General features: G+C 38.6%; 2 protein-coding genes across 5 annotated transcripts in view; both read right to left on the reverse strand.

Moving 5' to 3' along the window:
• Positions 1 to 12,489, reverse strand: part of LOC125768480 (single-stranded DNA-binding protein 3) — a 447,182-nt gene that overhangs the window by 253,642 nt on the left and 181,051 nt on the right. The window lies entirely within an intron of this gene.
• LOC125768473 (transcription factor Sox-1) overlaps positions 1 to 12,489 on the reverse strand; it is a 52,535-nt gene that overhangs the window by 37,203 nt on the left and 2,843 nt on the right. The window contains exon 1 of one of the 3 annotated variants that reach the window (XM_049436179.1): positions 5,738 to 6,401. The exons of 1 other annotated variant lie outside the window; for it this stretch is intronic. Coding sequence is in view for 1 of the 2 variants with exons in the window: in XM_049436178.1 (XP_049292135.1) it covers positions 5,727 to 5,809 (83 nt within the window). In the remaining variant the exon portion in view is untranslated. Of the gene's footprint in view, positions 1 to 5,726; positions 6,402 to 12,489 lie in introns of those variants that run through there. One more of the 3 variants, XM_049436178.1, reaches the window with a different exon arrangement.

Here is a 12,489-nt window from a genome sequence, read left to right on the forward strand (position 1 = left end):
CAAGGCGAGCAGAGAAGGAAATATGTTCCTTCAGATATTCGGCAGAGTGATTTTTGAAGATTTCTATCTGTATACCACATTCACTGTTATTAAATTATTTAACATATATGAGTATATTTTATAAAATTTACTCTTTAGAATAAAATATTTCAATTTGATTATGCGTTAAAATTAAATTCTTAATTTTAGATGTGTTTTTGTGCTTTTCTAAATTTTGTAGTATTAAAGTATTAATTATTAAAAAATTGACAATAATTAAATTTTCAAGTAATAAAAGTATGTAATCTTTTATTTAGGGTGTGGCTTTTCGACTGTGAGCATAACTCATTTATGGATATTTATGGGTATGGAAACCCATCCTTAAGGCCCGGCAAAGATAATGCATAGTATAATCGAAATGAAGCTTAACAAACAATCACTTAACCTTTGTCAAATGGTAACAACAAAAAAAACACACAATATACTCTAGCATTAGTATCCATCCATTATAACTTTATGATTTATCACTTTCATGTATGATTGAAAGAAGTCACTCGTTTATCTACCCAATAGAAGCCAACAAAACGTATGCTACATTCACACACCCACCGATAAAGGGCGGCATTAAAAGAACTAACGGCCATAGAAAATGCAGTCGCCACCGTCACCATTTCGCAGGAAATGGAAAAGAAAATGGAAAAAGTATCTTTTCACGTACAATTTATAGCTTTAATTAGTAACTTCTCGACTGGTATCGGGTGTATATCATCACCATCGTCCCGGTGCCTTCGGTTGCCACCCTCGAATAATAATGCGTCATAATGCTCCACTCAATGCGACATAATCTTTTCAGCAAACACAAACAAACCTTCACCACAATCGTTACTTCATCCCTCTCTCCCCCTGCCCGGGACTTTTCATGGTGACATCCGTCCCAAAAAGAAAAAAAAATATCCCGACGAGTAGCATTAAATAGAAGCAGTTTCCGTGGCTGCTTCGATACTTCCCCAATCAGATCCGCCCCCTTGGACGCTGGCTTAGACACAAGTTCCCTCTTTTGCTCGTATTTGAGCCACTGGTGTTTTTTTGGGAAAAACTGGGGTGGTGGAGTTCTTGAGGCAAAAAAAGAATAGCACCGGCGGGGGAAAATAGAAGAAATGAAAGACGAAATATTATTACATTCATCACCAGCAGCAAAACGCACCAAAGGCTTTCGCATGGCGCACCAGGCGCGCGAGTGGAACGATAATTGGAGAATTATGGTATCATAAGCGTCGTTTTCCGTCGGTTTTTTTGCCTCCCATTCCAACGAGCAACGAGATTCGCACGAGAATTGGTGGCCACTTGGGCTAGATGGTCTGGGCCCGGGATGAACGGAAAACCATTCCATTTCAATTGGCAAAAGTTAAGACGAAATGTTACGAAAAATGCTCAATGTCACCCAAGAAAAGAGCTACTGGCCCGCTAGCGAACGAACGCCGAACTGGCGGAGTAAGAGTTTTATTTAATGATGTTTTCGAGTGCACATTCATTTGCGAGTTTATCGTTTCATTGAAGCGTTATGAAAGAAAATGAAGGGCGGGGTAGAACTACGTTTCCATGCACTTTCACTCCATCCCCCCGGCATTGACATCCTTTGTTGGTTTAATGTTTTTTTTCTTAAGTTTGGGGTTTTGTATTTTTTAGCGTTATTTAATGACAAAATAGAATCGTTAAAATGGACAATTTTAAGTGTTATTTGGGGCACCTTTTTTCCATTGGTTTACAAATCCGTTTTCGAATTTATAAGAATAGTATAGTTGTTTGTGCTAAATTTATTACTTCGTAACAATGTTAATAAAAAAGGAGTGTTTTCACTAGTTTATATTACATCTTTTCATAAGCCTATATCCGATTTACAAGGATAATGCATTCAAGAGAAATAAATGTATTTAGAAATTCAGCAAAAGTCGACTATAGTTTCACAAATGGTTTATTAGTTGTATACTTGAAATAACTATTTATATTACAGGCGGAATATTAAATATTGTTTCATTTATTTAGAATTTGTTGGAATGTCAAATGCACTTGTGACAGGCAGCATCAGCTAACAGATCTAAAAACAAAGGAAAGCAACTTTATGCGATAATTCCCAGTAAAAATAGTTTGGTGCCGTGACCAGGATTTTTAACTTAAAAATTGATTTTTCGCAATTTAGGTTTTGGAATATTATTGCTAAAAATAAGGAACAGTTTCGTAATTAAAATTACAAACCATAATCAAAAGAAAGTATTAAAATAATAAAATACTACACACAAAAATTCTTGATAGAAATTTGGTCCTGGCGATAGAAATTTAAGAATGATTCCCTGTTATTATCTTGATATCTTTGTTTCCATCCCAAAGCACCTGATTTTGGTCGAAATACATATTTGAAAATGAATCAACCCTTACAAATGGATACAAATGCCGACTTTAACCGTCAGGCACGATTGTGTCCACAAAACTTTCCTTCCCTACGTTACCACGTTACCATCGTAACAACGAAACGAAGCCGTCGTCACCGTTTGAATGTATTTGCCATTTTTAGCCCGTAATTTTATAACTTTTATTAATGTAACAATCAGCGCAGAAAAAAAGGGTTCTTTCTATTCATCGAAAGCATATTTTGATGCTTTGTTTCACAAGTGCGCTTTGCATGGTAATACAATTAGGCAACGACACGGTGACCACCGATTGAATAAGTTTTACTTTCATTACGACAAAACCCAACAGAAACGGGAACTTTTGTCCTATTTGGGGTGTTGAACGGAATTGGACGTATATTCTTTAATTGAATAATACTGTTTGTCGCCTTGCACAATCCATTCGCCATCTTGCGACCCCATTTTTGGGCACGTTTTTGACCAACTTTTGAAGAATATGGTGCTCGGGACGATTATAATACCGACCGGCACGTGCTCGACCGTTGGCCCACTTGCCCACGTATACAGTGGGTCCCGAAAAAGAATCCATATGCGTTACCTTGCTGGTCAGGATGGTTACCACCCCCTACCTCGTATGGGCGGTTAATCCCTGCGGAGCTTCACTTTGCACGCAAGTTCCGTTCGGTGTGTTAAAAATGGCCCTTAAAACGGGAACCGACACCCAAATCGACGGGTAACGGGTGAGATCTCTCGAGGGCGAAACCTCACTAGTGTGAACAACTTACAGACAGCACACGCACACACACCTATGTAGCTTGCTAATACGACTCAAATGTTTAACATATTTATTACGTTCACTTCCCTAATGCTTCCACCGTTTTTTTTCCTGGTACCTCTTTTATTTTTGGTTAGACCCTTCTTCTCTTCGCAAAGCACTCCTGCATCGTAAAGCATATGGACGCGATTAAGTAATTTGCTTCCCCAAAAAAACCCTCATCGGCGGGAACAGGGAACTCTGCACTCTGGACGACATATTGCTCGAGGGTGTGCTGGTTTTGTTACACTCTCAATACTGTGCGCCGTATCCGGTTCTGATGTGCGCGTGCTATATGGAAAAGGTAAGAAATCCAAATTTGCCGACGGCTATTTGCACTGTGTCGTCTGGCGGTGGTTTCCCAGTCAGAAATTATTTCTTTTGGGATATGGATTGGCGATGATTCGCGGTGTACGATTGAATTGGATTTAAATTAGAACTTTTTCGTTATTATTGTGAAAAAATAATCAAAAAAGAATTAAGGAGAAATCATAAGGTACAAACACTTGTACAACTTGTTTTTAAATTTATACGTTTTTAGCCATAAGGTATATTTTTCCATTTCTAAGAAATTTTGATTAAATTTATACTCGTAGCTGGATTATTAATAAACGATCTTGTCTGCCCAAAAAAAATCTTTTTTTTTAATATTAATTATAAAAGAATCAAAAAGTTAAGTGGAAAATTAGAAAAAACAATGGTAATCAATTTGCTATTTAAAGGCATTAAAAGTAATTAGTAAGTTCTTTTCCGTTTTATAGGCGTTCCACCAATACTTATAAGTTCGACTAGTTTTTTAATATAATTGGAGAAAAATTGGAGTCTTTCTGGTTAGATTGTTTTTGAAGCCGTTTGACCGGAAAGTCGGTCTGTAGACACTAAATTAAGTGTACAGGGTCAGAGAGAACCTCAAAACTGTGTATCAATTTCCCTTCAGTGCATGATTTATGCTACGGTGTTCTCAAACTATTTGACATTTGTCATGTTATTATTATTCTCCCTTTTTTGGGAGCCAAAGGAAGAAAGAACAAAAACTATTCTCATCCAAACAATGTAGCAAACACAGCTGAATGCGTACCTAAACGTAAAGATATCTACGAAATTAATTCCCAAACCGGGCTGCCAAGGCGCGATGAAGATAATACAATCACGCACGCACAGCATCACAACTTGAAGATTTGTTTATTTTTCTTTCATCAGCCGTTGTGTGCTCCGTACTATGTAGACTCGTACGTCTTGGAGTTGCCTTTTCCTAGCGCATCTTTTGACGCTTATTTAAATAACACCAACCAACCCGGGCGCGTGCGGAGGCCGTCTTGGTTGATGAAAACATATTCGTGCACCAATCGCTAGTGAAACAACACAAAACCACAGAGAGAATCCAATTTCAATTCCACTCCATTGTCGTCGCGGCTCACGACGGATCAAACTTTCATCAACACTTCACGTGTCAGTGTGTTGGAAAATCGAAATCAAAAGCTCATCATGAAAGCCACGGTCAAACACAAGCGCCACAAGCCAGTGTGTGCTGCTGCTTGACATTGTACAAACACTCGGGTGAAGCAATCAAGTTTTTTTGGGGATTTGAGAACCGAATGAGCTACAAATTCAAATAAGCTAGCTGACTATAGCTTAATCATTATCGCACCGTGAACGAGTTTCGAACGAGTGTCTTCGTGTTTGAAGTCGACAGTTGAAAATTAGTGTGCAGCTTGAGTAAATATTCATTTTGTGGTAACGTGTCTGATCGCACTTGTTTCGTACGTCAATGAGTGAAGCTTTCCGGCTTCGTATCACTCGAATTGGCAAGTGTCTCAGATTTAGAAAAAGCTTCTTGAATGGGTAGCCGTTGAGAGGTTTGTGGAAATTGTGGCAGTGTTCTCAAATAATTTGAAAAGCCTCGGAAATTCAGGTTAACAATAAAATTACAAAGCTTTTTTGAAGCAATTTTATTCGCTTCTATTCAACAACTTTTATACACAGCAAGGACGCACACATCACAAAAGAAAGGATATCTGTATTGCATTAGCACTATCGCTTTAATGGTCAATAAAAAACATCATTCCAACTGTTGTTTACACTTGATTTTGTTTGCAATAATATTAAATTTAGAAAACGCAACACAACACACAAATCACGAATGATGGCGGCTGTGCTGAATAAAATAATGTTTACCCTCTTTATTATCGATCGGAACTGTGTTGAAGGACGAGCGAGTGGAATTGTTATGGAAACTAGATATAGAAGAAAAAAACGCCCCACTTCACTAGTGATTGAAAAAAGAATTGAATTTAAGAAAATAAATAAAACGACTCCTTTTTTGAGCAACTTTTAAGAGCATATTGTAGGTCCCCCTTTTTGGAGGTTTTTTTTTTAATTTTGGAAATGTTTGCCTATCGCATCACATGTTGTTTATGCACATTTTCTATCACCTAGCAACCAATTGCAAGCAAACTATATCATTAGCAAGTGTATTGCTTACACTAACCCCATAACCATAGGAGGTGGATTTATAAATCGTTTCATACATCATACTCACACTGGCAGCTTTGCGGACACAACGATTCACTGGTGCAACGAGTGTGTCATTGGGAATGGCATTGTTTAGCATAAAAATATTTTCGCTGGTTTTTTTTACTCTAAAGTCACAGTCACTTGTCACTAAAATTATTTTCCACCACAATTGTACACTTAAATTTATATTTATTTTAACATTCTTTTTTCATGATGTCGTGTTCTTCTTTAAAAAAAGAGCTTACTTTTCTTTATATATTTTTTCAGTTTCTTTTCTTTGATTATTGATTCCTTATTTTTTTGCACAATAAAAAACACATAACACGTGATCTATTTATTTCTAAACATCAGCTCGTTCTGCCATTTTGGCTTGCTAATTGTAAATCACAATGGAACGCACGCATACACGATCACCACTACCACTGCACCTTATACACACTCTTCCCCCCTTTCCCCTTTCTTCCATCTCTCTCTCTTCAGCTATCTCACTCTTTCTCGCGCCTTTTTCTGGTCACTATTGTTTATCGATACTGTACTGTGCCCGACCGTGAACATCAATCGACGGAATCAATCGATTTGTCAACCCTCGATTGTGTGCTGGTGCGGCAACTGCAGACTCGTTAACCGTGGCAGCTCATCAAGTAGAAAAGAAGAATAATAATCACTATCCGCAATGATTACGGACCGAAACTGCGAGAACTCTCGTCACTCCGGCACGGTGTACAGTAGCCACTGCGATAAGGATTGTGGCGACCCGGTTTGTGCCTGAAGCTGTGGAGCCAACGGTCAGGGACTCGCGAACCAACCGAACCCTAGAAGCCCGAGCCCAACGACCCTGCCAACGGCGGCCGTATTTTCCCGAACGCTAGCTTTCCGACGTGAGCATTTATTTTTTTATTTTTGCGCTTCATTTCTCCTTTCCGTTGTTTCGGCGGGCATGGTTTGGAGCTTTGGTGGGATTAGTCGAGCAGAGCAAGCAGCTGGAAGGAGATGGCACGTGAAGCAATGGAACGGGAAACCTGTTTCCGTCCATCGCACCCATACGCGTACGAACAGGCGACGAACTCGAACGAAAACGGAACCGGGCAGCTGACCCAGGCAGCCAGAGAATGGCCCCGAACCGCGCAAATGGGGGAGTTGAAGTTGATTGCGTGGAACGCGTGCGCTACAAAAACGGATCACACCGTCAGGATTGCCAACAGGACACACGAGCAGCTGTCGGGTGGCGCATGTGCTTTAGAGTAGCCCGAACGACCGAGAAAAACGTGCTTCATTGTTTCACACGCTACGATTGGCTTTGGGCTCCGGCGAGGGTACGTCAAGTTTCGGTTCCCCCCAACGGCGAAAAACACACGCACTCGCGCAACACATCGCCAAACGCCATAGAAGGCGTTGCGTCTTTTGTTCGGATGCACAAGAAAGAGAGCGAGAGAGAGAGATCGAGTGAGAGCACAACTCACAAGGTGAAGAAACCATCAGCGAGTGCGAGTGAGTAAACTGGCTATCATTTCGTCAACCTGCTTCGATCTCTGTAAGAAGGGGAAAAGGTCGAAGTCGTAGTCCGTACAGTACGAGAACGTGGCAACAGCGCAATTTTGGGGTATTGAAGGGCCCATCACAATGTGCTGTTAAATCGAACGGGTTTCGAAGCGGAGGATTTTTAGCTGCGGATTGTGACACTTTTGGGGAGCTAGAATTAAAGGATTACATTTTTGCATCATCGACCAAAAACTTCAAGGGTAGTCGACACATTCAATTTCGTGGATGTCCTCTTTTTGCTTGCTTTTTTACACAACCAGATGATGGGGCAATCAATAATGATTCACTGAGTTTGCATGTTTCAAGCAATTTACTTTACAATGTAAACCAAATGCAATGGAAATTGATACTAGACATGATATGTAAGTGCTTTAGTTCCTCGTTTTTTTAAATAGAAATTTAAATAACCAATCAACTTCGAGTCTCTACCCAAGATTGGCATGCTCAAAGATGTGCGTTTTTAAAAAAAAATCTTATCAAATTGAACAAATGTCCGATATTGCAAACAAAACGTTACAATTCACTACTATCAATGCTTCTTTTACAGTACAGTTTTGATATTTATTGATTTTGTTGACTTGGACTATTGATTTTAAAACTTTAACATATAGATTAAACACGACTGAAACTTTTTAATAAAAGCAAACAGGAATTCGATCCCTTAATATGTAATATAAACGATGTGTCAAAAAATAGTTGACTTTCGCTAAAACGTTAGTGTCTCTAGAACACACCTTATCTATCATTTAGCAAACTGGTGGTACCTGTTACTCAATAACAAACATCAGCTTTTATTCGCATCAACAAACAATGCAAAGGGAAAATAGAATAAAATTCTTGACAAATTGTTCGCGTTACCCTGTAAGTCTAGTGCAACAGGAATTAGAATAAAAACTACCACGTGCGTTTCCACGTGCGCCAATAAAAAAAGGGTTGACCCGTTTGTTGCACTTAAGGGTTGACTTTCTACGTTCAAAGAATGACACAATAGCCAAAGCTCAATATCGACAAAACCGTTGTGCACAATAAAAAACCGACACAACCCCGATGGTTCATATGCAAATGGGATGGTTAATTGTGGTCGTTGTCGTCACGTGAATGACACTTTGATGGGTGAAAGAGAACGATTTAGGAGGGGTGGAAAAGGGAAATAAAAGGGGTAATAATTATAACAAAAGATGATAATAAAAAATATATGCAAATGACAATTATTTATCCACAAGAGGGAAATAATGGCGATAATATTAAATGATGAAAATAATGCTAAAAAAGGACCCACAGTTGAAGAGTTTGTTGAAGTTCATTCATCAATTATTTTAAACTGCTCGTTCGGCTTTAAACTTCAGATGCATCTTTTTTTTTCTCTTTTGTGAAAACAATCTTTTCCTTTATATTATACTCACACTCTTTTATATTTAAACTAAACTAAAAACCCTCCCCGTTCTACAGACCATCCGCCATCACTATGCTGCTGACAGCCATTGTTGCTCCAGGGACAACGACATTCAGCAAACGGCGCACCAAAGAAAGCCTTTCAAACACAGAGAGCAATATGAGCACTTTTCTTTCTACTACACCGAATGAATGCGATAAAATGATGGGCTTTTGTACAGCATACGCCTTATGTACTGTATCTGTATGTATATCTACCGAGGAAGTGCACGCCTAGTAGACTTGTTTGTGTTGCTTTCATCAACACATGGCAAAGTGTGGGGAGAGAAAAAAAGAATATCCGAGACACCCTCTTGTTGGCTTGTTTGGAGCTGAGTGCAAAATCTCTTTTAAGCTTTTGCTAGGTTTTTTTTTTCGTTGTTGCCCCCTCCATCTTCCATCATGCCACCCACATCCGTGTGCTGTTACTTTGTTGCCTATTATCAGCCAAGCACTCAACTACTGAACAATGGAGAATGAAACTTTTTCGATTTTTATACAAAAATCACTTTTCGTTCTGACACGAGAAGGATTTTTTTTTTCGTTTGCATTTTATTTTTTCCTCTTTTTTGTGTAGCTTATCTGATTTGTTGTGTTTTATTTTTGCGTACTATTGTGTATTGTAATAACTGTAAAAAAAGAGAAAAAAATCACAATGAAAATGAATATAAAATGAAGGAAAAATACATGAAAGATACATTTATTATATTATAAAATTAATAACAACTACATAACAAAAACAAACAAAAAACAACATCAGAGTAAATTTGAAAATGTCAAAAAAGCGGAGAACCCTGCTGAAATCATACAAACATTTACAGACTTTAACATGTAAAATGATCCTTTCTTGACACCTTTCAAACCAGGAATTCCTTTCATGCTTCACCGGTAGTATTGCTTTTACAATTTCACAAACACAGCAAAACTGCTCAATGTGTTCATAATACAAGAAAGGAAACACACGCAACAACAAAAACCTTAAGGACAATAAAAGTAAAAAAACAGGCACACAACCACAAAAACACCGAACTTTGTTCCAACTGCCATTATGCTGTAATGATGTCGAGTTTTCCACCCAATGGAAACCCAGCCGGCACTGGGAAACAACTACGCTGTGGCACATTTCGGTACGGGAACAATCATTACAAACGGGCACGGAAGCACAGACGCGTGCGTTTCACCAAAAAACCTGATGTTTTTAATTAATTAATTATTCATACACCACTTCAAACAAGCATTTGGATGGCTTTTTTACGGAATGTTTTATCGCAGCAAAATGTCAACCATCCATCCCCCTTTTTCTTGTGGTATATAAGCCTTGGGAAGGAGGGTGCGAACATTTGCGATCTTGCTTGGCGTCCCCGGACGTATACAAGTGACCACCCCTTGCTCCCGGAATCGGGAATGAAACCGATGCCCGGGAAAATGAATTTCTTTCTTGATAATTAATTAAAAGCTACCAGAAGCCAGTGGAAACATGCCTCGACCCCTTAGAAATGAGCACCCCGGTGCTCCAGTGGTGACAGTTCTCGGTTTTTGGTTTGTGTCGATATATGGAACACAATTTAGGTTTTAAATCGTTTTGCAGTCGTGTTTTTTTTTTGTTTTGGAATAAAGCATTAATAATAACGTGTACAAATGATGGTTCTTAGGAGTTGCTTTAAAGAATCATGTTTTTGCCTTACGATTCTTTGGTTATACTTGACATTTTGTAGAAAGAAGATTGATGAATGTCCGAACACAATTGCAATAGACAATTCATTTATTTCACTGCTGAATGTCATATGAATATCTTACAATATTGAAGATACAGTAAGAGTCATACAAATCCGACACTGGGACACTGAGCTTGTACATCACTATACATCAAAATTTAGAATGTTTAAAGAGTTTACAATAATAAACAATCGCACCAGATGACATCTAAACGACCTCAGATAATACGCGAAGGGTTAACCAAATGGAAGCACATGATATTCAAATTGAAGCGCATTTTGCTGCAACACTACTAATAGTGTCTCAGTGTCTTAGTAATTCACATAAATTTTTACTAAATTATCAGTACGATCGATCTCGGTCTCGACGATCGATCTTGCTCGATAACGAAGGTTCTAAGTATATATAAAAGGAAACAAAAACTCGGTCGAGGGTCGTCGTCTGCTAATCCAATATACCAGCCTTCCTGACGAACACATCAACCTCATCATTTCATCTCAGCTTGGGGTCGATGTGGAGGCTCATCGGAGCCTGGTGAGTCTAAGTCCCTAGAGATTTCATACAGCTCATAGATCCATCCACGCATATGGGGCAAAACATCCTTCTGAGCAACTTCCGCCACTCTGGCTGATCATCTTTCGGAACGCGACAAAAAGTAATTCTTAAATTTCGGAGAGAATCCATGTCTCTTAAGGATGTATAGTATGAGTACTGGAACTGGAACTATACAACTAAATTTACTATATCATTTAAGTTATGGTACTTTATTAATACTTTACTACTTAAGTTAAGGTTCTTTGCCTTTGAGAACGTACCGCTACGAAGAGTTACGCGCATTGTTTGAAGGGAAAGCGGGTATGATCTTTGAAGTCTCCAAAGAATAGCTTAAGGCTATTGTATACTATAACCTTTGCAAGAATTTTTAAAAAAAGTAATCCATATTCTAAACCAAAAAAGGATAATCAAAACATGGTCGGAGCTAATTGTTGCACATAAAACAACAGATGTTTGCTACTGTTTTGAAAGAATCTTCCCTCAGATACGAAGTGATTTATATTGAATATCGTACAATATCTTTATACATTTATAAGATTCTGAACTTCAGGTGGTTACTGTATCACGTTGGCATTATCACAGAAGAAGGGCTTAAACGAGTGGTAATAAACTGTTATTAATCAAAGAACCTGCTAGGTCCGGATAGTTGCCTTTCAAGTATTATCAGATAACTATATTTAAATCGAACATATAAATAAGACTCTTTATGCCTTAAAACACCTAGTACCTTTTGAACGAACTTTCAAATGAGACGATTTTTCCCTTAGTTTTGTTAAAAGGTGATTATTCAATGTATGCAAAGGTCGTGTATCAATTCTTCATAACTAGGAAAGCAAATCTCTCATAACTAGAGGGTTAGTAATTAACGGCCTAGTAGGTAGGCAGTAATTCAAAGAAGGTATTTTAACGAAACTACCAACAGTATTATACCTTTGTAATCATTGTATTCCGTCCGATTGATTATATTCCTGTTTCACAAAAAAAAACAAACCCCCATATACCGAGCTTAATAGACTCACCATAGTACAAAAGTCTTCTGACTACTGTTTTTTTTCCTCATCTTCCATTCCCTTCACAATATCCTCCCTGCTGGATGCCGACCATCCAACGTAAGGTGGAAAATCAAATCGATAAAAGCCAATTTATCGATAGTATCGGTACCGACCATTTGGCCAAGCTACCGAACAGAAGTTCCGTGCTGCTTTCTTCGTATGTTTCGTTTCGTTTTTTTTGTATTATTATCTCAACATTGTTCGGACGGCGTCTTGTTTTGTGCTAGTGTTTTCCTCCACCCGCACTACATTTGCCTTACAGTACGCCGGTTCGGTAGCCGTTTTATTTTCTTCTCTCTATTTTGCGCAACAATCGAACCCAAACAACTGCAATATCATCCCGGTTTGGGGGTCCAAGATAAAGGGCCCGGATTGCGAAACAATGGAAACTCAATTAAAACTATTTCCCACCTACGGACGCACACGGTCACCGGTACAATGGCTGATGATCGGTTCCCGGTAGGGTAATTCGGGCTTCCGTTTG

Source organism: Anopheles funestus, chromosome 3RL, assembly GCF_943734845.2.
Source record: "Anopheles funestus chromosome 3RL, idAnoFuneDA-416_04, whole genome shotgun sequence".
Taxonomy (NCBI): domain Eukaryota; kingdom Metazoa; phylum Arthropoda; class Insecta; order Diptera; family Culicidae; genus Anopheles; species Anopheles funestus.